This window comes from Callorhinus ursinus, unplaced genomic scaffold (genome assembly GCF_003265705.2).
Source record: "Callorhinus ursinus isolate GAN/ISIS: 27379988/994484 unplaced genomic scaffold, GSC_fseal_2.0 scaffold49, whole genome shotgun sequence".
NCBI lineage: Eukaryota > Metazoa > Chordata > Mammalia > Carnivora > Otariidae > Callorhinus > Callorhinus ursinus.
In genome coordinates this window covers 9,788,619-9,816,261 of record NW_027397111.1, presented here as the reverse complement: position 1 = coordinate 9,816,261, position 27,643 = coordinate 9,788,619, and the positions used below count along the sequence as shown (strand labels likewise).

The 27,643-nt window shown below is 40.4% G+C and overlaps 2 protein-coding genes across 3 annotated transcripts in view; one reads left to right on the top strand and one right to left on the bottom strand.

Annotated features, from left to right (window-relative positions):
• Positions 1–17,125, top strand: part of NLRP14 (NLR family pyrin domain containing 14) — a 32,364-nt gene extending 15,239 nt beyond the window's left edge. The window contains 8 exon segments of the mRNA XM_025848562.2: positions 1,239–1,405; positions 1,806–1,874; positions 1,877–1,985; positions 4,161–4,331; positions 6,823–6,834; positions 6,836–6,985; positions 15,662–15,829; positions 16,996–17,125. Coding sequence (XP_025704347.2) covers positions 1,239–1,405; positions 1,806–1,874; positions 1,877–1,985; positions 4,161–4,331; positions 6,823–6,834; positions 6,836–6,985; positions 15,662–15,829; positions 16,996–17,125 — 976 coding nt within the window.
• Positions 2,341–27,643, bottom strand: part of LOC112840853 (large ribosomal subunit protein eL39-like) — a 32,670-nt gene continuing 7,367 nt past the window's right edge. The window contains exons 1-2 of one of the 2 annotated variants that reach the window (XM_073882984.1): positions 6,803–6,913; positions 2,341–2,759 (exon numbers count right to left, since the gene is read on the bottom strand). In XM_073882984.1, coding sequence (XP_073739085.1) covers positions 2,552–2,707 — 156 coding nt within the window. In that variant the 5' untranslated portion in view covers positions 2,708–2,759; positions 6,803–6,913 and the 3' untranslated portion in view covers positions 2,341–2,551. Of the gene's footprint in view, positions 2,760–6,802; positions 6,914–27,643 lie in introns of those variants that run through there. The other variant, XM_073882985.1, reaches the window with a different exon arrangement.

Sequence of the window (27,643 nt, the reverse complement as noted above, 5' to 3'; positions counted from 1 at the left end):
AGCCCCTTCTCACGGTGTCTTCACGTGCCTTTTTTGTGTGTGCGCATTCCTGGTGCCTCTCTCCTTACATGGACACCGGTCCTGTTGGATCAGGAGGCCCCTCTTATGACCTCATTTAACCTTAACTGTCTCCTTAAAGGCCTTGTCTCCAAATACAGTCATATTGGGAGTTTAGGCTTCAACATATGAATTTTGGGGAACACAGTTCAGTCCGTAACACCTTTTCAGGGCAAGTTGAGGTTTTCAGCCTTAGGCTGTGTCCTAAGTCATCCACTGAGGTCTAATTCTGGACTAAGGAAGGAGCTTCTCTTTCCTATGTACACCCTTATTTTGATGAAGAGAACCAATTCCGGAGGGACTGAGTTGATAAGTGCTTGATTCAAAGAAGTAACTAGAGCAACTCCAAGTTCCTGGAACTCCTCTTTTTGAGAGCTGGTATCAGGCCCAGCCTTCTCCCAGCCCAAGCTGTCTCTAAATAGGAGTCTCTAAGAATGTGGGCTCTACATGCACTTCTTCCTTTCTTCTTCTGCTTCCCTTCTTTATTTTTAGAAACTATATTATTTCTGATTCTCTTCTTGTTTTTACTCTTAAGGACTGGGTTCCTTAAGAGTAAAACATGAACTTAAACATGAATTGACTCCTGACTCCCATGAATAGGTGAGCTCTTACTGTAGGAATCACAGCTTTTGCTCCTGCCCATTTGTTTCAGAAGTCAGAGTGCAAGGACACAGCATCCTTCAGTGCACCTTCCATGTTGTAGTTGGAGGAAAGTCCTCCTAGCTTAAAATAAGAGTATCATTAAAAAAAAATTTTTTAGGGGGCCCCTGGGTGGCTCCGTCAGTTAAGCGTCTGACTCTTGATTTCAGCTCAGGTCATGATATCAGGCTCATGGGATCAAGCCCCTCAGTGGGGAGTCTGCTTAAGGATTTTCTCTCTCCCCCTGTCCCATGTGCACACTCTTGCTCTCTCTCAAATAATCTTTAAAAAATACTTTTGGTGTGTTCATATGTATTTTCATAGGGAACTGGGGAGGTGGGGATGAAAGAGGCAGGCCTCCTAGCCCTCCCTTCTTGATGTTCTATCAGAGCCTTGTGCTAGTTAAAGAGCTCACTCCATGTAGGGAAGTTGGGCTTCAGAATGGGTCACAATGCCTGGGAGACAACACCCTTTGGCTGGGTGAATGGTGCTCATCGCTCTTCTCTGAGGAGGGTCATCTCTTCTTCTGTGCTGTTTTCCAGCTTGGAATCCTGCGACCTAACTACAGTTTGCTATCTAAATATCTCTAAGGCTCTCGTCAGAAGCCAGAGCCTGAGATTTCTGAATTCGTCGACCAATCACCTATTGGATTATGGGATCAAGCTGTTGTGTGAGGCCTTAGGACATCCCAAGTGTCACCTAGATAGTCTCTAGGTGAGGGGTAGGAAGCCTGTCTCTATTTTCCCTGGGGTCCTTTTGTGCAGTCTTGTGTGGCTTAGTGAAGAGCTGAAAGGGCAAACAGCTTGGGCCTTGACACCACTTGGCTCATTTGTTAAGCCTGGATGAACTCTACATGAAGGCCGCCTTTGCTTCCTCTTTTATTTGACTTTTAAATGCTGCTTTTCTTCATGACTGCTTATTTTTACTATTTTCCTTCTTCTCCCCTCCCCTGTACATAGTTGCAGTGGCATCTGTAATTTCAGTAGGTTGGAAAAGTTTGATTGTATGGGAGAGGTGTAGGGGCTGTAAGTACCAGCTAGTGTCCCTGCAAAGGGGAAGAGAAACAGGAACTTTGGGATTTGACTGATCCCTTCTTGTCTGTTTCTCCTTCAGCCTAGAAAGCTGTGGCTTCACAGTAGCTGGTTGTGAGGCTCTTTCTTTGGCTCTCATCAGCAACAAAATCTGACACACTTGTGCTTGGTGGACAACATCCTGGGAGATGATAGAGTAAAGCTTGTGAGTGATGCTTTGAAAAATCCACAGTGCAATCTCCAGAGCCTCGTGGAAGAGTCTACTAGTTTTCACCCTTCCGATGTATATTACATTTTTAAATATATCTTATTTTTTTTTAAGATTTTATTTATTTGAGAGACAGCACGAGCAGGGGGACGGGCAGAAGGAGAGGGAGGCAGACTCCCCACTGAGCGGGGGAGCCTGATTCAGGGCTCCATCAGGACCCGGAGATCATGACCTGAGTGAAAGACAGGCACTTAACTCACTGAGCCACCCAGGCACCCCCTAGCCACACTTTAAGTATTTGTGGAGGGACATTTCTATCACTGCAGAAAGTTCTTTGGGACAGTGCTATGTGAGATCTGACAGGAGGGGGAATTCAGTACTTTACAAATCAGAACACAACAGCAGTTCAACTGAAAGGTCTCACATTTATTACTGAACCAACTTACTGGGATAGAGGCATAGTAACAGAGAAAAATCATTTCCCTGATAAAACGTGTATTGGCCAGGTAGGAGGGATGTTTACAGAGTGATAGAATAGGAACACGTGGGGGAGAAAAAGGGACATGTGATCTTCATGCAGCTTAAACACGTGTGCCATCTCATGAAGTGTGATGCCTTACAGACCCAGCTTGGTTCTTCTCCAGTGACGCCTCTTGGAGTTGTACCTAATTTTATTACCGGTTTTCATCTGAATCCACTGGGGAATGGGACGATTCTGCTTTTGTTTCTTGGCCAGGAATCTCTTGATTCTGAAAGTCTTGTGAGAAGACATGGCGAGGAACGGTCAACCACACACCAGGATGACAGCGAAAAGGAGAAAAAAGCTGAAATATATTTTAAAAGGGAGAATGTTATGAACATATTCTGTCCCTTGCTTTTTCCCTTCTGTTATCCACTAATGGTAATGAAGATGACAAGGATGATGGTATTAATAACTGCCATTTATTCTGTCCTTACTCTGTGCTGGGCCCTATGCTAAATTGGTTTAATCTGTACAAAAGTACCTGTTGGTGTCAAATTGGCCACCTGAGTTCTAAGTGCCTTATTGGACAGGTAGGAAATGTGAGGCTTAGAAAGATTATGTAGCTTGCCTAATGCTCATAAGAAGATCATGGATTCAGGACTAAAGTCTGCCTGTCCAGCTCCATATTCTGGGCTTAGAACAGGTAAATACATATGAACACCATTAAACAGAACTGTAGCGTCCCATGGTATGGCTGGATCAGTGATTATTTTCTTCATTGCTCTTAGAGAATTTTAGACATGGAATTGATAAGCCAAAATTTTTATCTTATCAGATGTGGTTAAATTTTCTCCAGATTGTTCATATTTCCTCGGCAGTCTAGAGGCCTGTATTTTAACATCTTCACTGGGTATCTACTATTTTTTTTTATCAGTGTTATTTAGATAATTGAAAATAACTAAAAATAATTTGATTTTGAGCATCTTTTCAAATGTTTTTGGCCTTTAGTATTCTAGGAATTGCCTCTTCATAGGCTCAATTTTCCTCTGGATGTTTTCTGTTATGTATGTTATATACTATGGTTATTAATAGTAAATATACATTATAACCATTATTTTTTATATATTGTAAATAATTTACCTAGCATGTTGCTGTATTCCTAGCTTATCATTTTTAGAGTACAGAAGTTTAAAATTTTTGTGAAGTCAAATTATCTTCCTCCTCATGACTTCTCAAAGTTTTGTCGTAATTGAAAATATCTTTCTTTAAAAAAACACTGTCATACACTTTATGGTTTAATTTTTGAAATATTAAATTATTCCTAATTTGTTATAAGGTTTAACTTCCCCCATATGTCAGGTCTGCCTTCCCAATTTATTTATGGTATAACAGATCTTTTCCCTACTGACTGTATGTACAAAAAGTACTTTATTGTGATTACTCTCATTCTGTTCCATATGCCTGCTCTTCTGCTCTATGTAGCTACTTCTGCAATAGGGCACTGTATTTATGCACAGTTTAAAGAGGTAAACATTTCATTTATAGTAAGAAACATTCTGAAGAACAGGGGTCCAGTTTGTGCAATTTGGTGCAAACCTAAGTATCCCAAGTGAGACCGGCAAAGAGGTAATAAGGGAAGTGGGTATTTGATAAGTCTTGGCAAATAGATATAAGGGACCAGAGCATGAAATCTTCTCAAAGATAAAAACCTCTGGGCAGTAAAGCAGTGATTCCATCTTTGCTCACACTGTCCTTCCTATAGGCTGAGGAATTGCCACTTCACTTCCCTTAGCGGTGAACATCTCTCATCTGCTCTCCTGCGCAACAGGAGCCTGACACATCTGGATCTGGGGTCAAACTGGCTGCAAGATGATGGAGTAAAGCTTCTGTGCGATGCCTTTCAGCATCCAAGCTGTCACTTTCAGGACCTGGAGTAGGTTTTCTGTGACCTTCCTTTGGGTACTTTCACTACTGTGAGGGCAGGGGAGATGAGCAAAGAAGGGATGAGCTGAGTGTCAGAAAAAAAGAATAAACAGCTGATTCCCTCTCTCTCCCCTTGCCTGAGACAAGCTGGGGAAGTATGTTCATCAGATTTTTCTTAAACAGCTACTACAGTAATTCAACCTCCCTCAGGGAAGGAGGACCAGAGACAACAGACTGAACAGCAGCCATTTTATGTATTTTTTTGGTTGTACCCCCAATGAGTCTACTGTGTGTCTTCTGCCTTACATCCATGAGGCAGAAATTGTGCTCTATTAGTTGTTCTTTCTTCGGTTCAGGTGTATAACTAGGTCAGCTTCTAAAGAAACTAGGAAGGGAATTTTTTTTTTCTTCTGGAGAGAGTATGCAGGCACGAGTGGCATGGCCGGGGCAGAGGCTGAGAATCTCAAGCAGACTGCATGCCCTGCAAGAAGCCATATGTGGGGCTCCATCTCATGACCCTGAGATTGTGACCTGAGCAGAAATCAAGAGTTGAATGTTTAATAGACTAAGCCACCCAGGCACCCACTAGGAGGAGAATTTTTTAAAAATACCAACAAGTCAGTCATCATTAAACAACTGCTTTTATTCTTATTATGTTCTCTCTTATTCTGTGGGTGGGTATACACACATAGGTGGTATGTGTATATGTAATTATGATTACTGTATAGATAGGACTTTGGGGTTTCCTTTACATAAGACAGTATTTCAGAATCATTGAAATACTTACAGTTCTCTTATTGGATATTGAATATATTCAATATATATCAGTATCCTACTGAATATATATTCAGTATCCTATTGAAAAATGGATGCACTATATTTAGTATTTAATATTTCATTATGTGAATACTGTGGCTAGAGTGAAGCAACATAGAGGTGTCACTTAGTGATCTCAACTCACTTTCCCACCAGGGCCTCCCATGGGACTAGTCACCTAGGTGAGTCACTAAGGGTCTAACCTCCAGCACTGTTTTTTTTTTTTTTAGAACAATAAACTCTAGATGGTTAGTATATCCAGAGGTGTTTGCCTTGACTGGACTGACTCAGGATAACCAAATTTCCACAAGAGTTTAATAGTTGGTTTTTTTTCCAAGTTTTCTTATTTATTTCACAGAGATGGACACAGTGAGAGAGGGAACACAAGCAGGGGTGAGGGAGAAGCAGGCCTCCCGCAGAGCAGGGAGCCCAATGCAGGGCTCGATCCCAGGACCCCGGGAACATGACCTGAGCCAAAGGCAGTCGTTCAACAACTGAGCCACACAGGTGCCCCTAATAGTTGATTGTTACATTGGCAAACACCAAGGTGATTGAACCCTTGGGTCCAATAAGTACCTGTACTTTCTTTAGGAAAACATATACAATGTGATTCTCTGAAGTTTCCTTGATTTATTATTCAACTGGAAGACAAAACTTTACTTTATGGAAATTATCGTTAAATCCAATACCTTTATTTTAACCACAATTTCTAAGTGACCTATACACACAAGATGTTTGCTTAGTTCACTTTCTCTCCTTACCAATCCTGTAAACACATAGACAAATCTGTGCTCTCAGCTACCTTCATAGCCTCCTCCATGCAGGCCATGCCAATTCTCCCAACTAAAATTTACAACAAATATAAGCTACATTCTGAGGGCATTAAAGATTATTCTAAGGTGCTGCACTTACCCTTCGGTAACTCATCAAATGCTGATGGCAGGGAAATAAATGCAAAGCCAATTATAACATAGTCCACGTATTATTATAAGATAAAAGCCCCAAGGAGCAAGGAGTGGGACAGAGGGGACTGAGTTACCTTAGCCTTGAAAGATGAAGAGGATTTTGTTGGGTGCAGAGATCGTTGGCAGAAGGTAGGAAGAGAGAAGGGACATGAAGATAGATGTGGCAGATTTGGAAAAAAAAAGATGGGTATGCTTGATGAATAGGATGGGGATGAAATATGGAAAGTGAACACTGGAGGGCAGATTGTGAATGCTCTTGAATGCCCTACAGAGGACTGAAGAAAATATCTTCATATATGTAGTCTGCTGCTTCTTGGAAAACAGCACTTTAGCATAGATTCCTGGAAATTTTTTTTATTTCAAAAATATATTAGAAACTGAAAGCACAGAGATCTGTGGGTTCCTTGGGTAAACTTCTATCCATTTTTTTTTTCTTTTTAGTTTTGACAGAAAAAAGTGTTTATACCCTTGATTTGGGAAGCTTGGTGGATAATAACGAATTTGTGGGAGAAAGCAGCTTTACCCACTGTTTTTGGTTTTTTTTCCTGCTCATTAAGAAATCCCATTTGTTTCTGCTGGTTATTAGACATTCCTCTGTGCGTCCTGGACTGTGGAGAGAAAAGGGTCAGGAAAAAGGCTCAAATACCTCGGCTTTTCTCCTAGGAATAAATTAATGAAGCTTCACAACTGAAGGTCTCACCTCTTTTGTACTTCTTGCAGACTGATGGGCTGTTCTTACTAGTACGTGTTGTCTGGATCTGGCTTCTGCTATTCTGAACAACTCACACCTGCAGAGCCTAGACCTTGGATACCTACAGGATGATGGAGTAAAAATTCTGTATGAGGCTTTGAGACATCCAAACTGCAATATTCAGAGGCCTGGGTGAGTTCAGTTTTCCATCAGGAAAATGATACCTATTTGGTGGCTCGTGTGGCTAGAAGAAATTTAGTACATGACAGAGGATGATAAATGGGAGAGAAAGTAAGTTACTCTCAGAAATGAGAATCTGAATTTCAAATATATGGATCAATGTGTATTATGTGCTGTTAGTATTGAAGCCATATTTCACATTTCTTTGTGTCCTCCTTAGTGCCTTGGACAGAGTAGGTATTAAGTAAATGGTACTTGCTTTAAGGTATTCCATGTTCTATCATTCTTCAGCTATTCTGTCTTTGAATTTTTCTAATTAAAGTGAAGATCTTGGGGCACACCTAGGTGGCTCAGTTGGTTAAGTGCCAGACTCTTGATTTCAGCTCAGGTCAGGATCTCAGGGTCGTGAGACTGAGCTCCAAGTAAGGCTCCACACCGGGTGTGGAGCCTGCTTCAGATTCTCTCTCTCAATCTCTCCCTCTGCCCCGCCTCCCCCACCCCAGCTTGTGCTAGATCTCTCACACATGCGCTTTTTCACAAAAACAAAACAAAATAATTGGCAAAATCTTATCTGGAAAAATGCTATCCTTTTTTTTTTTTAAGATTTTATTTATCTTGGAGAGAATGAGCAGGGGGTGGGGCAGAGGCAGACTGAGAGCGAGAGAGAGAAAGAGAGAGAGAGAAGAGGGAGAGAATCCCAAGCCGACTCCATGCATTGAGCCTGATGCAGGGCTTGAGCTCACAACCCTGAGATCATGACCTGAGCTGAAACCAAGAGTTGGATACTTAACCCACTGAGTCACATAGGCACCCTGCTATTTATGCTCTTAAGGAGCCTGTGGTCTAATAAAACCTTATCCTATGTTTTGAGTACTTTTTATGTTCAATCATAGATTGTTTAGGTTTTTTTTTTTTTTTTAATCTTGAACGGATATTGGCTAGTACATTTTTACTTATATAGCATGAATTACTGACATCTGGGTCAAGATTTTTGCTCCATATGTGGGAAACCCAAATATTAGATGTCTCCCTGACTCTTATAAGAAAGTGCTGCTTTACCTATGTATCCATTGACTGTTTATATATTTTTATCACAATAATGATACTATAACTATTGGGTCTGGAATTTAATTTTATCCTGCATTATAACCTAGTAAGTTAGCCTATCAGTATTTCCTGGATACTGGCAGGAAACAGAGAATCCCATCAGAGACCGAGGACTTTATTACTCCTAGCATCACAGCATAAGCACTACTGTTTCTGTGCCCATTTCCTTTGTCCCCCAAGTCCCACAGGATGGATGTGGACAGCTCGGATGGACACCCGCACATGGTAGTGGGTTGCATCCTAGGAGAGAAACATGGAGCTTGGGAGACCCACCATTTTATAGCAGGCACTAAGCAAGCCTGCTCTTTGTCCTGGAGGGAGACATTACCTCATCCCTCAAGGCTGCTTACTGCACACACACCCTAGGAAATGGCCCAGGTGAAGAGTTGTCAGGGCCTTGCATTTTTGTCAATGAAATATGTAAGAGAGCAAAATACTCTCTGTAATATTCATCCCTTTTCTCTGCACAGTACAGTCTTGGTTAATTTTCACATGGATATGCCCTTCCACTGGCCACTCTCATTAATCTGACCAACAGAAGCTGGGGCCAAATCTGTTCAATTTGTCTCCTACACAGTTTAATTAGGGCCACCATCATTAGGACTCCAAGTGCAGGATGAGGTCAAATTGCAGTGTTGATTTCAGCTATGCCCTCAGCATCCTGGATTCAGCCAACTGAATGAGACCCAGTGAGGACGAACAGATTTTGTTATCGATTACAACTCATGAAAGGGGGTTTAGATTGACCTGCTGATCTTGGTATCGTTGGTAATAAAGGTAGCAAAAGGGGCACCTGGGTGGCTCAGTCGTTAAACGTCTGCCTTCGGCTCAGGTCATGATCCCAGTGTCCTGGGATTGAGCCCCTCATTGGGCTCCCTGCTCAGCGAGAAGCCTGCTTCTCCCTCTCCCACTCCCCCTGCTTGTGTTCCTGCTCTCGCTGTCTGTCAAATAAATAAAATCTTAAAAAAAATAAAGGGAGCAAAAAACTGGACCAAACCAGTCCCATCCTCAATAAAGAGAATTCAGGGGTCCATACCTCCACATATAACAAACAGCTCACTCCAGTGTGGGATGTGTTGTTCTACTGATTTGGGTCACCATTACAGTGGTTTGGTCATGTCAGGTAGGTGGGCAGTGTCACTAGTTAGTTACAGATGACTTGTTAGCCATACATGGCATAACTCAGAGCTGTACTGGCATCAGGAGAAGCTTATGAGTTTGTATCAGTCAGACTGAAACAAGGTTGTACTGGTTGTGTTTGTACACATGTGACAGGGGTCCAGGTTTGGGGGCTGCCAATGATGACATCAGGCACAGCAGAATAGTTAGGACCTGCCATGTCCACTTGAGATTTTGCATTTTCAAAAGGCATGTGGACAAACTTGGCAGTGGATCAGGTTGCCAGCTGCAGCTCTACTGAAGCAGACCACCTGATTTTGCCAGGCAGCAGTGTTGGGTCTAGGGAAGGAAAAGAAGTCATTAATTGTTCTTCCTAATCCCTGCACCTTCCGGGTTCTGAGATGTTCCTTCCCCAGGTGCTGGTGTCACTGCTCTTCCCCACAGTCGTGAAATCAGTGTGTCCCATTCCCATTGCCTTTAACTTGGCTTTTTCTCCAATCACCTCTAAAGATCTGCCTATGTTCATCTGTTTTGTTTCTTAAATTCCACATATGAGTGAAATCCTACAGTATTCATCTGTCTTTGACTGATTTATTTCCCTTAGCATACATAATACTCTCTAGCTCCATTCATTGTTGCAAATGGCAAGATTTCATTTTGATGGCTAAATAATATTCTAGTGTGTGTGTTACACACACACACACACACACACACACACACACCACACCACATCTTCATTATCCATTCATCAGTTGATGGACATTTGGGCTCTTTCCATAATTTCACTATTGTTGATAATGCTGCCATAAACACCGGGGTGCATGTATCCCTTTGAATCAGTATTTTGGTGTCCTTTGAGTAAATACCTAGTAGTGCAATTGCTGGATTGTGAGATTAAAAAAAAAGAGAGAAGGGCAAACGTAAAACAACTCTTAATGACAGAGAATAAACCCAGGGTTGATGGAGGGAAGTGGGTGGGGGATGGGCTAGATGGGTGATGGATATTAGGAGGGCACTTGTGATGAGCACTAGGTGTTGTATGTAGGTGATGAATCACTAAATTCTACACCTGAAACAAGTATTATGCTGTATGTTAACTGAAATTTAAATAAAAAAGAAAAAAGAATGTTTATACACAGAAAAAAAATATCTGCCAAGTTCATATTTTAAACATTTTCACTATGAAATATAAAATGCATACAAACAAGCAAATAAAACTGTTTTAAAAAAATGTGCATAACCTCATCCAGGTCAGTAAATTGAATTTGCCCAGGAAACTAAATTCCCTTACTCCTCCCTTATAAATTGCATCTTCCCTCCTCCCTAAGAAGTAACCATTATCCTGAGTTTTGTGGCCATTATTTATTTATCTGTACAGTGCCTGTGAGTGTATATAGTCCTAAGCAGTATATTGTTGAATTTTGCCAGGTTTTGCATTTTATATACAGGGAATCGTACTCTATATTCTTTTGTTATGATTTTTTTTTTTTGCTCGTTGTCATCCAGTTGTTTCATGTAGTTGTAGTTAGTTCATTTTTATAGCAGTTAAATATTCCAGTGAATGACCATACCATAAACTATGTAACCAATTCTATTAGAGGTGGACTTTTGTGTTGTTTTCCTTTATTTTATGACCAGTGCTGCTGATGAATATTTCAGTAATGAATTCTGAGGCACATACGTATATATTTGTCTAGGGTAAATAGGGGTGGATTTGTTACATCATGGGGAAAAGGTCTTTAAATTGATCAGATATTGTCAAAAAGATGGTACTAATTTATTCTGCCCCTGGTAACATATGATAGTTCCTGTTCTCTATTCTTGCCGTTTTGTCTGACTTTATTTTTAAAGTTTTAGTGAATCAGGTGTGTTTTGGCATCTCATTGTGGTTTTGATTTATATGTGTTTTGTTAAAGAGGTTCAACACCTTTTCAGGTGCTTAATAGCCATTTGGATTTCCTCTTTTGTCAAATTCCTCTTTCACTTATTTTGTTCATTTTTCCATTCAGTGAGCCATTTTTGCCCTTACTGATTTGTAGGGTTTTTTTTTTCCTTCAATATATTCTGGTTAGGGCGCCTGGGTGGCTCAGTTGGTTAGGCAACTGCCTTTGGCTTGGGTCATGATTCTGGAGTCCTGGGATCGAGTCCTGCGTCGGGCTCCCCACTCAGTGGGGAGTCTGCTTCTCCCTCTGACCGTCTTCCCTCTTGTGCTCTCTCTCATTCTCTCTCTCTCTCAAATAAATAAATAAAATCTTTAAAAATATATATTCTGGTTATAAGCCCTTGTCACTTATATATGTGACAATAACTTGGGCTTTTCTTTCCACTCTTTATGGTGCCTTTTATGGAACTGAAGAACTTAATTGTAACATCAGATTATTCTTTGATTGTTAGTGCTTTTTGTAATTGTTCAGGACATTCTTCCTGACACTGGGATTACAAAGACATTCTACTATTTTCTAAATGTAAAAGGCAACTTATGAAGCATTTGAGACTTTAAAATATGGTTGGAGGTCAGTCCAATTTAATATTTTTCCTATGCGCATACTCTTCTGGCAAAATTTATTGACTCTCTTTCTTTCCTCACTGTTTGGCAGGGCCACCTTTGTTATAAATCAAGTCTTCACTGGTGCATGGGTCTTTTGCTGGGTTCTCCCTTTGCATTTCCAAACAAAATTTTAAATATCGGCTTACCAAGTTACACAGACTGCACATGAACCTCCCCATGTACCCATACCTACCCATATGCTGGCACTCTGATTGGAATTGCATTGAATCTATCAATTATGATAGATCCTTGTTTACTTAGCTCTATCAATAAAGCTTAGTAATTTTTCCTGTAGTGGCCCTCTATTTTGCTGTTTAACTTTATTTCTAAGTACTTGCTATATTGCAATACTATTTGGAAATGGGTATTTTTTTTTAAGATTTAATTTATTTGACAAAAGAGAGCACAAGCAGGGGGAGTGGCAAGCAGAGGGAGAGGGAGAAGCAGGCTCCCCACTGAGCAAGAAGCCCTATGTGGGGCTCTATCCCAGGACCCTACGACCCATGACCTGAGATGAAGGCAGACACTTAAACCACTGAGCCACCCAGGTGCCCCGGAAATGGGTATTTTTGTTATTTTTTCGTTTTATTTATTCCTTATACATAGAAACACAGTTGGGTTTTGTATATTAATTTAACATCCAGTAGCCTATCACATCCTCTAGTTCATTATAATTGCTTATTCATATTTGTTTGGATTTTCTAGGTACAGAGTCCTCTCTTTTGGGAATGAGTTTTTTTTTTCTTTTCTATTTTTATTGCCTTAGTATCTTGTAAGACATGACAGAACGTTAATACATCTGGAGATAGTGGGCTTTCCTGTGTTATTTTCAACGTCAAAAGCAAAATTTGTCAAAAGCAAAATTTCAGTGTTTCTCTTATTTATTAATTTAAAAAGGTTCCTATCTTTAGTTTGCTAAGAATTTGTTATTTTCTTTCTAAATTATGAATACATGTTGAGCTTTATGAAATGTGCCAAATGTGGTCAATCACATTGATTTTTATTATATATATTAGATCTTTTTGGGGGCTCAAAACCAACTTGGTCATGATATTTCTTATATATATTGTGCACTTTATTTGTTGATATGACTATTTTAACATCTTTGTTTATAATGGAGATTAGGTTATAATTTTCTTGTGCAGCCTCCATCAAGTTTTGGTATCCAGATTACCGTATTTTCAAAAAATGAGTTCGGGAGTGATCCTTCTTTCTTTTTCCTGAGAGGGTCTGTGTAAGATTAGAATTATTTCTTCCTTGAACTTTGTAGAAATTTCTGGTGAAGCTATATGATCCGGAATTTCCTTTATGTGGAGATTTGACTTCTGATTCAATTTTTAAAATAATCATACATTTATGTAAGTATTCTCTTACTGAGTAATTTTTGGTAAGATTATTCCCTATGATTTTATCCATTTCATCTAAATTTTAAAATCTATTGGCAGGTGTCCAATATATTTTTTTTAACATTTTTACAGTCTTGAGGTCTTTTATTTTCTTTACATTTATCATGCCATGAATTCATAGGGAATGGGTTCCAGCAGTTTGGGCTCCTTTCCATTAGTTCTCACAAAATGTGCTTCTCTGGGTGGGGCAGGCTGGCGCTTCAGTTGAACCCAAGTACCTTTCTCTTTGGCTTCCTCCTTTTTCTGATCATTTTCCTTCACACGCTTCAGGAAGCTGTCTCCGCTTTTTGAGTGTTTAATATGCTCAATGCGTACATTAATTCTCTTGGCAAGAATCTTGCCCTTAACCTGTTTGTTTACAACAATGCCAACAGCATGCTGAATAAAACTGTAGACTCTTCCAGTTTTGCCATGGTAACATTTGTGGGGCATTCCTTTTTGAACAGTGCCCATTCCCTTGATGTCTACAATATCACCTTTCTCATAGATTCACATGTATGTGGCCAAAGGAACAACTCCCATGTTTTCTAAAAGGTCTAGAGAACATATAGCAGGTACCCCTCCTCTTTCCCTTTGTGTTGGTCATTTTGGCGAATTACTGGAAGATGGCGGTTCCGGCCGAAAGAGGTGTCTGATATTTTATTGTTTGCTCAGCTTCTGATCATCTCCAGTGATTTAGGCATCTGGTGATGTCTCTTTTCCCGATATTGGCAGTTTGAGCTTTTTCTCATTTTACTTTTCAAAGAACACAACATTGATCTTCTCTATGTATACTTTTTATTTCCTTAATTATTATTTTATCTTATTTCTCCTTTTGAGTTTATCTTATTCTTTTTTTTTAAGATTTTTTGCTTATTTATCAGAGAGCGTGCATGCGCACGCGTGCTCGAGAGCACAAGCGGGGGAAGTGGCAGGCAGAGGGAGAACCAGACTCCCCACTGAGCAAGGAGCCTGATGCAGGACTTGATCCCAGGACCCCGGGATCATGACCCAAGCCAAAGGCAGAGGATTAACTGACTGAGCCACCCAGGCATCCTTATTTTACTGTTCTTAAATTCTTGAGCTGGATGCTTGGCTCATAAATATTTCCTCCTTTTCCAACACTTAAGGGTGTGACTTTTCCTTCAAATTATTGCATTAACTCCATGCTATAATTGATACTGTATGTAGCATTTATTTTTGAGGCTAAAATATTTAACTTCCCTTATGATTTTTTTCTTCAACCCATTGGTTATTTTAAAGTGTATTCCTTAATTTGTAGACATAAGAGGGGTTTCTTGTCATCTTTTTATATTTAATCTCTAGCACTGTGGTCTGAGAACATACTGTACATGATTACAGTTCTTTGAAATCTGTTATTTGCTTCATGACCCAGTATGTAATCTGTTTTTATACATGTACCATAATGCACTTAAAATGAAGAGTTGTTGGTTGCCATATTTTATATGAGTTAATTAAGATTAATTCTGTTATTCAAATCATATATTTTTAGTGATTTTTTTTCCAGATAATTCAATCAATTGCTGTGAAAAGTATGTTAAAATCTCCATTATAATTGTAGAGTTGTGTCCTTCACTTTGTAGTTCTGTTAGTTTTAGTTTTCTTATTTTGAGACCAGTTTTAGTGACTACAAACTTAGAATGATTGTTTCCTGATGAATCCTTGAAACCTTTTATGTCTCATAGTGCTTTTTACCCTATGGTTTATTTTGTGTGATATTTATCTTGTGTCATAAATAGTGGGAGTTGCTCTACCACATTAATGCCAGTTCCATGTAGGCAATAACTTAGTTTTTTTTTTATACTCAGCACCTCTATAGGCACTCAGTTGTTGAATGGCTTGGTAAACATAGGTGCAAATTAAATTAAAATTAGTTGGTTGGGGACATCATCAGGCGTATAAGGTTGAGTTTAACATAATTCCTCAGTTCATGGTATTATTATATTATCATTGGTTTATGCAGGGTCCTCTAATGATTATTGGTTGGTTAATTAGTTAATTTATCTCCTTTTAACTGTTCTCCTTCCCTTGTATAGGCATCTGGCCTAGTGTGTTTGAAATATTGTATCCTTGTAAAAGATATAATGTTTTTTGGTGTATGCATTTTTATTTGCATAAATGGCGTGGTGCTAAGAGACCTCACTATATACTTTGCTTTTGAAATACTCAGTATCATATTTCAAAAGTCTACTTACGTATCTATATTTTTAATGATCAAAGATTCAACTGCCTCAGCTTTTCTAAGTGTGCTTTCCTATTTATTTCTTGAACTATAATTATGAACTTGCAATTCATGATTTAGGAAGGAATATATTCAGTCTATAAATATCTAGTAATAATGAATATTATAAGTACTTACATTCTTTGAATTTACCCTAATTGTGCTCCCCCCATTTTTTTTTTTTTTTTAAGGTTCTGGACTCATCCTACACTCCCAGCTCACAGATCTCTTACGTGCTTGCTCTCTGGGGTAAAATTAATTTTATCTTTAGTCTCTCTTCCCTTCAGGTTGGAATACTGTGGTTTGACCTCCCTGTGTTGTCAGGATCTCTCCTCTACTCTTAGAAACAACCAAAACCTGATAAAAATAAACCTGAGACAGAATTTAGGGCATGAAGGAATGATGAAGTTATGTGAAAGCCTGAGGTCTCCTGAATGTAAACTGAAAGTTCTAGGGTAAGTCTTCATTGGCTTCTCAAGGCCAAAGTTTCTTGTAACAAGGGGTTTGGGAAGCCGCTTGTTTACTGCAGGCCTAAGGATCAACCTGATTGTGGATCCCTGCATGTTTTTGAGGCCCTTATTTGTTTTTCTCCCATAGGACACTGAATTTTGACAGACCTACTGTAGCAAAGTGGTAACAGCTGAGAACTCTAAAGCCAGACTACCTGAGTTTGAAATCTAGCTGGAACTTACTAGATATTTGAACTTACACTAATCTCCAATCTCTGTGTTTTGGTTTCCTTATCTATAAATGGGTGAAATGATAATATCTACAATGGTTTATTATGAGGATTGATCAGCTGATCAGTAAGGCAGTACAGGTGTCCTCCTACTATGTGAAGGTAGAGTGTTCCTATGAAACCTTTCATAAGACAAAATGGTGTAAATCAGAGAAGCAATTACCATTAATTTAAATGGAAATTTTTTTGAGCACTCCTGGACCCCAAAAATAACCTCTTTTAGGCTTTTCTGATACCTTAGGACCTATGCAAAAAATAAGTTGATAGAAAGCACAGATAGCCACAGACACAGTTCCAAGCTGTGGTGGCCTGGTGCTGAGGTGCCCTGTAGGTCCTGGGGAAGGAGCTTGGGCCGCTCTTGCTGCTTGGGTTCCTGCTGCCTCTGTAATGGCTTGCTGCAACCCAAATGCCAAATGCTATTTTTGCTTTTTACCTGTGTATGTGTTAAAACACAAAAATCTTTGGACTTGCTTCAGTTATCAAAAACAGGTGCTGATGCAGTTCTCTCATAAAGGTGAAGTGGTGCAGCCACGACCTTTGGAAAAGCAGAGGTATGATACCTGTATTTAGAACCGTGCATGTAACACCTAACAGTGTTAGTGTTAACTGCTGTCATCATGAGTAGTACTATTGCACTTGAGTAGAAAAAGGCTCTTGGAGGATCCTCTTAAATTTTAATCTATTTCTATTTCTACTCTATAGTCCATTTTCCTTCTTCACCTGCTGCATTCCCTAGTGTATCCCTCACACTTTCCTTGCTCCATTTCCTGTGTTCATTTGTCTCTACTTCAACAGTCTTTCTCTGAGAAACAAATTCTTCAGAGAAATTACAGGACTGTGGGAAAGCTGAGTACAAGAAGAGGTGTTCCCTTGTTTTCTCAGGGTGTGCAAAGAGGTATTTGAGTAAGTCCAGAAGCTGCTGGAAGCTGTGTGAGTTAGCAATCCACACCTTATCATTAAGCATGATTATAATCACAAAGATGAAGATGGTTCCTGGTGGCGGTGTCCCTGATTTGAAGAACCTGGTGTTCTTTTAGTAAGTGAAGTAAAGGCCTCAGAGTGACAAGGCTTGGGGGTCTTAGCTTTAGATGCTTTGTGCCCAGTGTTTGATGTCTGTTAGATGTAGGGGAGTCACTTCTCTGTAAAATGTCTGTTCTACTTCACATGGTGGTTGAGAGACTAAAATAAAATGAAAAACATAAAGCTCTGTGAAAGGTGTAACGTGTTTAACTGGATGCAGAGCTTAAGAATTCAGATTTGAGAAGCCTGGAAATGAGACTGGAGGACCAGACCAGGGTAGATTATGTTAGAGCATCTGGTTTCCTTTCTTTCCCTCACACGGATGGCTAACTTCACAGCCTCACCAGTTCTGGCATGTTTGACTGAATACTTCTGTTTGTGTTCCTGGGACCAGTGGGTCTAAATCACTTGTGTTTTCTTAGAATGCAGATTCTTAATCAGAATATCTGGATGAAGGTTCTAGGAACTGGTATTTTAAATTATTTCCCAGGCAACTTTTAGATACGTTACTATTTGAGAATTGCTGGTCTCAATTGAAATGGGAGTCCACTTCCTCAGTGAACATATTCTGTAGCCTGTTGTGAAGATATAAGTAGATATAGGATTATTGGGATTAGAGCTAAAGACATGTTCCTCCATTTGACAGAAAGCTGACACAGTAACATTTTCTGTGAAAGACTATTAAATCATTTCAGAGCATCATTGAGGAAGGTAACTTTACCATTTTCTTTTATAAAGCTTTAAAACTTTGACAGTAGAACCTCAAAAAGATAGCACTATAAGGAAATTTAGTCATATGTTACTTATGAATATATATGCAAAGACTAAATATAAATATTTGAAAATTCCAAAATTCAATTTAAATATACCGTGAATTAGGGGTGTCTGGCTGGCTCAGTTGATAAGAGCATGTGACTCTTGATCTCACGGTGGTGAGTTTGAGTCCCACATTAGGTGTAGAGATAAATATAAAATCTTAAAAAATATATACTGTGAATATATTATAACTTAGAACAGAAGGATGAGAAGACAAATATTAGGAATGTTATAATTTATGATATCAATCAACTGATGGAGAAAGACTAAATAATCACTTCAGGATATGTTGATGAGGCATTAAATAAAATTCAGTCTTGTTTTTTGGTCAGGTACTTATTTCAAAACATGATAAGGAATTTTTACCTTGCACTATAAAAGGATACTAGAAGCACAGTCATTGAAACTTTGGAAATACACCTGGTGTCACTGCTATCCTATAATCCATGGGCCAGGATTAGGGTGAGGGGAGTGAAGTACTTACAGGAGGCCGGTGGGGGCTGGGGCCAACCTTGTGCAAGTGCAGGGTCAGGCATTGTCTTTAAATTTTTTGTATTCGGTTATCATGGATATTTTGCATTAATTTTGACTTACAAAATATTCCACTAAAATGTTTATCTTGATTAGAGTCTTTCCATATGTCCTTAAAGTTGTGCATGACTCAAGTTACTCCCCTCATCCTAAATCCGGCCCTGGAGAAGGAAGGGTTTGCAATTTCAAGTAGTGTAGTTAAGGAGTCACAAAGGACAGTCAAAGAACCAAATAGGGTGATCAAAATAAACCTTAGCTTTGTTGGATCTTTTTTTTCTTTTGATTTTTGACATTTTCTTTTAAATAAATTTATTTTGTAAATTCTTACTTCTGTTACATCTGAATTTGTTCTGTCAGTATGCTAACTTCTTAAGTTAGATTCTTACTGATTTCTAGCCTTTTTATTACACGCATTAAGGTATAAATTTCCCTTAATTTACATTTTAGCTGATTTCCCGTGCTTGAATATGGAGTATTTTCAGTAGCATTCGTGTCCAAATGTTTTCTTACACTGGGATTTTTTTTTTTTCTGTGACCCATGTGTCAAATAGAAGTATTTGTAATTTCCAGACTTAAGGGCTTTTAAAGTTATCTTTGTTATTTTTAACCTAACTGAGTTATAACATGTTCTGTTGGAAAATATTTTTTTGAAATTAGTTAAAACAGACTTTATGGCCTACTGTCTGATCAGTTTTCTATGTGTGCTTGAAAAGCATGTATACTTTCCCATAACTGAGTGCCTGCACATATATATACATGCACACCCCTTAAATCAAGCTTTTTAATTATGCAGTTCAAATCTTCCTGTACTAATTTTTGCTATTTATCAATTATTGAGAATATTTGCTTTAAATCTTCTAACATGATAGAATTTTCTATTTTTTTCCTGTAAAGTTTTGCTTTAGATATTTTGAGGCCATGGTATCCAGTAAATGTGACAGAATTATGTCACAGGCATATTTGAACTTGCCTTTTGTCAGCTTAGCAACCAAGGAGAAAAGATATCTTTTATTATACTGCTTTGGTTTAAAATGTCTTTCAAAGACTCCAATTGGTCCACTATGGATCCAGTGGTGGAGTAAAATATACTTTTCAGGGATTTAAAATCATGGCTCTTAATATAAATGCACCATGAGCACTTGTCAAAGACTTATCAACACGTTAGTAAAGGAACCAGTGAGGTGTTGCTCTAAAAAGCATTTTAAGGAAGAAAGGTTTATATATCCATCAGAAATGGCATTTTTTAAAATAGTCAGAATAACATTTCAAGGTAAGTATAAAACTGGTTAATGTCCAGGGTGCCTGGGTGGCTTAGTTGGTTGGGCCTCTGACTTTGACTCTAGACTCCGTCATATCCCCAGGTACCCGAGTAGAGCTCAGGGGGGGAGTGGGCTTGACCCTCTGTCCCTCCCCCAAATCGTATTCTCTTTCAAAATCTTTAACCACTTTTTTTTTCTTTAAATGTCCTACAAGGTAATAAGTAACCTTTGGGATTATCTTTCAATCCTACAGAAATCATTTGCACTGCTAGCTCACAAAAATTATTTACATTGCTATCAGGTTTCTACAAAATAATCTCTACACCTTTAGTTGTGAATCTCCTGATCAAATAGCAAATTGAGAGTCAACTGTTACATTTTTTAATATGCCTCAGTTTATCTCTTTAAGGCTTATTTGAGAGAAAATCAATTTGAACTATGCAGCATCGAACGAAGTGGCAAGAAGGGCTCCACCTAAAAACAGCGAGGAGAAAGTCTCTTAATAGAGATGTGAAAGCAAAACAAATTATTTGAATGGCGATAGCTTAAACATTATAAGCTTTCTTTGGAAAAGGCTAGTTGGCTATTTGTGATTGGTTGTCCTTAGGTTTCTATTTAACTTTGAGGCATTTACAGGTTAATGTTTTGATCTGCTTAGTGTCATTAGCACGCTATGAAGGCGCACACACGAGTACGCTCTATTCAATCATAAAGCAAAGTTAACATAATTATAAAGGAGGTTCAGGATTCCAAACCCAATGACATTTCACCATGTGAACGGGGCTTCTTATAAGACACACAAAGCAATGTACAGGACAAGTCCTACAACAAACAAAATAGAACAGGGGGCAGGAGGTTAACAAACCAAATGTGAAGTCAGCGCATTTAGTCCTTGGCCACACGTAAGTTGGCTCTTAGCACTTACTGCTTATTATATTCAAGTGGTGAGGGATCGCTGTTCTTTGCAGAGATCAATCAGGCAGAACCTTCTGCAGCAGCTACCTTTTTGAAGTGGTCAAACATAAAGGGGTCAGTGCTTGGAGAGTCTAACAGTTTGCTGCAAAAATCCTACTTCGTTAAAGGTATTTAGTCAATCTTGGGTCCCCGCAGACCTCCTGTTTCTGCGGGTTATGAGTTCTCAGTGTCATCAGCCGGTGCTAATTTGGCAATATCTGGTCTCAGCTGAAATGCCCCAGGTGCTTGTGTCACTGCTTGACACAGGCCCCTGCTCGATATGAGTGATGCCATCTTGCTTGCTCTCTACAACAGGCCGCTACGATATTAGAAGCATTATGATTTTCATACCTCAACTGAGTTATCTTTAAAACGGAGGCTAAAAGATATTTATGTCTTACTAACGTCTCTGAATATCAAGGAGCAAACAAACTTTAGGGTGAAGGAGGTGTAGAAGAAGGCAGGACACCCGTCTTCACCCAACTGTCCTGCTGTGATTTATGATAAATATATTTCAGTCTTCAAGCTTCCTGGCTCACAGCTCTAGAAATTTCCTAAGAAAACCCTTGTAATAAGAGCAATGGGCGCATCTTTTGTTATAATATTTGGTCTTTCTTCCTCAATTCCTGAAATTGCCTCAGAGCCATAAAGGTGAAATAGGTGTCTTGTTATTCATAAGAAGCCCTTTCCAATGACAAGTTAATGTTAATGACGTGACCTTTGGAAATCCCCTGAGGATGACAGGCTGGCTGCCTGCTGGGGGAACCAGCCCTGACTGGAAGGTTAGAATTTTCAGTCACAGCCCCTGATGAGGGCGGGGCTGGGGGGGGAAAGTGTTGGAGGTTGAATCCCCAATAGCCAGTGATTTAATCAATCATGCCTATATAACGGAGCCTCCATAAAAACCCAAGAGTGTTTGGAGAACTTCCGGGATGGTGAACCTGAATGATAAACCTGCTAGTCCCCAAACTCCATGGGAACAGAGGCTCCTGCTCTTAGGGACCCCGCCCTACATATCTCTTCATCTGGCTGTTCGTATACTACTTCTGTAGTATTGTAATAATCCAGTAATAGTAAGTGCTGTGGAGAACAAAGGTAAAAGAAATTAAACTTCCTTACAACTTATAGCCCATTGACAAGTACTTGAGACAGTGACCTTCCTCATTGCTTAGCTGCCTCAATGTCAATACTTTGTTAGAGGCAAGAGGCAACCATAGCTCGATGTTAGCCCGACCTCCAGGTTCCCGTAAAAATCTCTTTGGGAACTTCCTTATCTCTACCCTGCCCCCACCCCCACCTCCAAGATATATGTTAGCAGTCATCCTCCAAGCATAATGGCCCACTGATAATCTTCTGAGGGGTCTCCTGATAAGTTTTACTAGACAGTAATAAATGAGCTTTTCCTAACAATAGCGCTTCAAGGTCCTGGAAACCTTGCTTCCAAATTCCTTAGAGACTTATGCTATCCCCAAACCCCTCCCAACTTGAAAGTATATAATCGGCCATTCTTCACGACCCCAATGCAGCTTTTTCTGCCCACGGGTCCTATCTTCGTGCTTTAATAAAAACACCCTTTTTGCATCAAAGATGTCTCAGTTCTTTTTTGACTCTTCAATCCCAAGCCCCAGCATTTCATATCAGTAAGTATACTGGTTTCCTGAGTCTGTGAGCCACTCTAGCAAGTTAATGGAACCCAAGGAGGGGGCCATGGTGTTACCAAACTATTACAGGCACTAAGAAAAAGAACAGGTGACCTCGGCCCACTGCCACGGCCAATTGCTCCCTTCCAGGGAATCTCAAGGGGGCTGCACACATCAAAAGCATAGCTCCTGGCTGGGTTTGCCAACACTGTTGCCAAACAAACTCTGATAAACTTGTGATAAGAGAAGTCAGTAACTCAAGAAACAAGGGTTAGGAAGAAAAAGGGAGAAATTTATTTTGGGTGCCAGCAGCTGAGGGAGGTGACAGGCTCAAGCCTTAACAACCAACCTCTCCAACAGCAAGATGGACACCTACAGTTTTGCAGACAGGTTTAAAAGTGGAGGGGGGTGGTACTTGCAAGAGAGCAGGCAGAGAGCACGTGATCAGGGGTGGGGGTCTGTATGTGTTCAGCCCATGATCTTGGGCAGGAAAGTGGACTTGTGGGGTGTGGTCTTCTCGGCATTCCGTTACTGTCAGGGCTTTTCTGGTCTGGCCATTGGAATGCTCCAGTTATCGTCAATGCCTCTGGAAAGTGCAGTAAGAAATAACTGTTGGGGGTCTGTAGTTGAGGAAGAGGGGTCGCTGAACTCTGATTTATGTATAGCCAGTTCGAAGCACAGATTAATAACCTGGACTTCCAATTGGCATCTGATGTGGGGACAGTCTTGTGGGACTCAGTTCTTATTAATGTGTGGAATGTGATGCTATTTCTAGGTAGGTGAGTAAATTTGGAGGATATTCAGTCAGTGTCTCAGGTGAATTAATTGGTGGTGTGGGAAAAACACATGGTACCTTAACATGGTCAATATACTTCTTTAAGGGGCACGTGGGTGGCTCAGTCGTTAAGCATCTGCCTTCAGCTCAGGTCATGATCCCGGGGTCCTGGGATCGAGCCCTCCATCGGGCTCCCTGCTCCACGGGGAGTCTGCTTCTCCCTCTCCCACTCCCCCTGCTTGTGTTCCCTCTCTCGCTGTGTCTCTCTCTGTCAAGTAAATAAATAAAATCTTTTAAAAAATTAAAAAAATATATACTTCTTTAAGAGTGAGAGAGAGAAGGGAAAACTAGATTGAAAAGATATGTTCTTTCCAGTCTAATTAGTACAGTTTATTTTAAGTCATCATTTCCTGTCTGGTCTCCCGGCTTCTCCCTTATTGCATTCTACTCTGTCCTCCACACCATTCAGAGTAGTTTTCTTTAAAAACAAAACAGAAAACTATATTCAAGTCTCTTTTCCCTCTCCTTCCTCCTCTAATGCTTTACATTCAGCTTCATCTCTTGACCCCTAAACAGTGTAAACCATTGACAGTGTTATTTCAAACAGAATACTGTGTTCAGCTTATCATTTTGTCCCCACTTCCTTTTGCACATATGGTTCCCTCTAATATTTTTGTCATTTTTTTTTTAATCCTAGGTCCCTTACCAGAAGATAAGTTAGATCTAAGAGCAGTTTAAAGGGTGGAAACTAGCAGGTTCCTTTATAGCAATAAGAGGAAGAAAGACTATGAACTCACATATTGTTAATATTTTTGTCTTTCAGATGTAATTGTTTAAATAGCCCCTTTCCTATTTGTCTTCACCTCAGAATCTCCAATACCTAGTACAGTGCCTGCCCTATCATAGGTACCTAAAAAATATTTATTGAATGAATGAAAGAGTACATGAATGATATGAGAGAACTGGATCACTCTCCTTCTTTAAAAGGCAGCATAATTTGGGCACCTAGGTGGCTCAGTCAGTTAAATGTCCAATTCTTGGTTTTGGCTAAGGTCATGATTTCAGGGGTCCTGGGACTGTGCTCCACATAGGGTTCTCTGCTTGAAGATTCTTTCTCTCTGCCCCTCTCCCCATTCGTATGCTCGCATGAGCTCTCTAAAATAAATTTTTAACAAAAACAAAAAGCAGCCTAATTTGGTTCCACTTTCCAATATGTCCCCCACTCTCCCCTCTCACCAAGCAACATAGTGATTTCTTCTCAATTCCTTGAATGTTAAAAGTTTTTCACCACCGGTCCTTTGCACTGGTGATCCTCTCTGTCCACTCTGCTCTTCCACAGAGCTGACTCTTGACCATCCTTTGCACTGCAGTTTGAATATCCCTTGTCAAAAATTTGGTTGAGCACTGTTATCTGAAATACCATTGCCTGCCCCCCTTTCCTAACAGAGCATACGTGTTTCTTTCCTATGATTTCTCAAAGATTTCCTTATTATCTGTTTTCATCAACACAGTGTAAATTCAGTGAGTGCAGGAATCATGGCTTTTTCCTTACTGTTCTATTTCCAGCCCACAGTGCAGTGTCTTGCGCAATGTGGTCTCTCAATGAATGAATGAATGAATGAATGAATGAAAGCAAAAATATCCCACTCCTCCTGAAGGCATCTGTATTACTTTCCAACTTACTAGCAACTCAGTGAAGTTGTGACTCCCACAGCTTGGGAATGCCCAGCTTTTAGGAAACTCCTGGATTTGCATCCTCTTGCATCCCACTGTAGTCCCTGGATTCCAACTCAAGGTGGGGAGGAGGGCGCTTATTTCCAGTTGGCTTTTGTGAATTATTAAGACCGGTGAATTTGCCCTCGGGTCCTGGGAACGAAGCCTGGAAGTGAGACGGGCCAGGAGATTTGTGTGGAGTGTGTGGAATGTCCACCCTTGTGGTGGAGAGGGGAGAAGGCCAGCTCAGCAGAATGGGAAGGGCAGAGCAGGGTGCACAGATGGCGTCAGGGGCACAGTGCTGCCAGCAGGCCTAGCTTTTGGCAGGTGGGGGGGGGTGCAGGCTGCCCTGACCAGGCTTGTGGGGAGCAGAAGTTGCAGGTCGTGTAGTCCGCTCCTGGAGCTTGTGTCCCTGAGGCAGGCACCCTCAGAACTTGGCTTGGGGCTCCACTGGCGGCATGGAAGTGCTTGAAAAGGAAGCAACCCCAACCCTGGTCTTCAAAGGCAGAGAAAGCAGGACCCTGGATAGCGCTTAGAGGCCGCTGGGGCAAATCGCCACTTGTAATGAAGCTGAGATCCCAATCTGTGGGGCCACTTTCGTAAAGTTGGGCAGAAACGGATTTCCCAGAAATGGACACCTGTTATCATTCACCAAAATAATATAACTATCTTTGAATCAAGAGGAACATAAAAAAGAATAGTCTTTTGGCTCATATTATTTGAATAAATGGGGGGTACTAATAGATTCATACCCGAAGTACAAAGGTGGTAGCCAGGGGCTGGAGGAATGTGGAGTTGTTTAATGGGTACAGTCTCAGTTTTGCTAGATGAAAAGAATTCTGAGATTTGTTTCACAAAGTGAATGTACTTAACGCTACTGTAAAGAAAAACTCTTACTTTCATTTACATTAAACACAATACTCTGAATGCTACACTACTTCTGACCCTTCTGGTCACCACATGTGTACACATCCAGCAATTCTCCAGCACCAGCTGGGTGTCCTGCAATTCAGCTCAGTTCTGACACTACCCACCTGGAGGGAGCCTCAGATCCCACCAGTTGAAAGCTCAGTCCTACAACACTGCCTCTCCTCCCCGCTCTTTAGATGCCAATCACAAGTCCAGACTGTACCTGTGCTTCTGACCCACCAGCAGTGAAGCAGAGGTTCCCAGACCCCATCTTCCTGATTGTTAGAGTGCCTCACAAAACTGAGGAAAACATTTTACATATTAGAGTACCAGTTTGTTACAAAAAGGTATAACTCAGAAACAACCAGATGGAAGACATGCTTAGGGCAAGGTATGGGGAAAGGGAGCAGAGCTTCCATGCTCTTCCTGAGCAAGACTCCCACTCTCCCAACACCTCCTCCCTCATTCACCAGCCTGGAAGTTCTCCAAACCCAGTGCTTTTGGATTTTTATGGAAGCTTCATTACATACATGTGATTGATTAAATCACTGGCCATGGTGATTGAACTCAATCTCCATAACCTCTCCTCCCCAGAGAGGTGGGGGGGGTGCGGCTGGAAGTTCCAACCCTCTAATCATGAGGTTGGCTTCCTTGGCAACCAGTCACCATCCTCAGGCGCTTTCCAAAAGTTGCCACATTAACATAAATTTAGGTGTGGTTGTAAGGGGCTTGTTATGAATAACAAGACACTCCTTTCACCTTTATGGTCCTGGAGCTATTTCAGGAATCTATGACAAAAGACTAAATACGCAAAAAGATGCTCCCATTGTTCTTATTCCTCAGGAAATGCCAAGGATTTTAAGAGCTATGAAAGAGAAATCATGGACCAACACCAAAATATAGAATAAACCACAACATCACAACTACTCAACTATATACCTAAAAAATGGTTAAGGTGGCAAATTTTATGTTAGGTGTATTTTACCACAATTTTAAAAATTAAAAAAAGGCAGTGCCCAACCTGCAGAGTGACTGGGAAGCTCCCTCCTCTCTGTGAAGGAGCTCCTGGCATAGTATAGCGCTACGGGATCGCTCCATGGGTCTGGATGGCTGGACCAGAACTCAGTCCCTGTGAAGACACTGGAACTAGAATCAGGGTCCCAGTCCACTAGCATTGGTGCTGCTTCCAGAGATATTCCCCTGACCTTCCTATTAGGAAGGATGGGGATCTCACTCAGTTGACTCTCCTTTCTACCCTGAGGAAATGGGGCCCTCATGGCAGTTACTCTGTACTCTCCAACTCTTCCTTGTCAGGGCACAGCCCTTTGTAGAGATTATTATCGTTACTAGAGAAGGGTGATTCTTCTTTTTCTTGAAATGTCATCTTTATTCTCTGATAGTGGATATAGATTTCTTTTTTTCATCTTGGAGCTTTTCTACCCGCTAAGTCCCCGTTCTGTAGCTAGTGTGATACTCCATAGGGAATGCCTCTGCAACCCCTTGCCTGGCTCTCCTTTCTTTGATGTACCCTTCCCTGTCCACCCGTATTCACATCTTCATTATTAAGATCTACTATAGTTTGCTGCCAGTAGTTGTAAAAGGAGTGAAAAATAGTATTAGCGTTCTTTTTCATGGATACCTGGTGGACAGCTGTAAACATAAAATACTCACCCATTATCATTTTGCAGTTTCAAAAATTGTAATTATTACTTAAAAATATTTCAAAATGAGAGGTACCTGGGTAGCTCAGTCGATTAAGTACCCGACTCTTGATCTCAGCTTAGGTCTTGATCTCAGGGTCGTGAGTTCAAACCCTGTGGTTGGGCTCCACACTGGGCGTGGAACCTACTTAAAAAAAAAAGTCAAAGTAAGTGGCTGGCCCAGACCCGAGTGTTGGAACTTGAAACAACCAT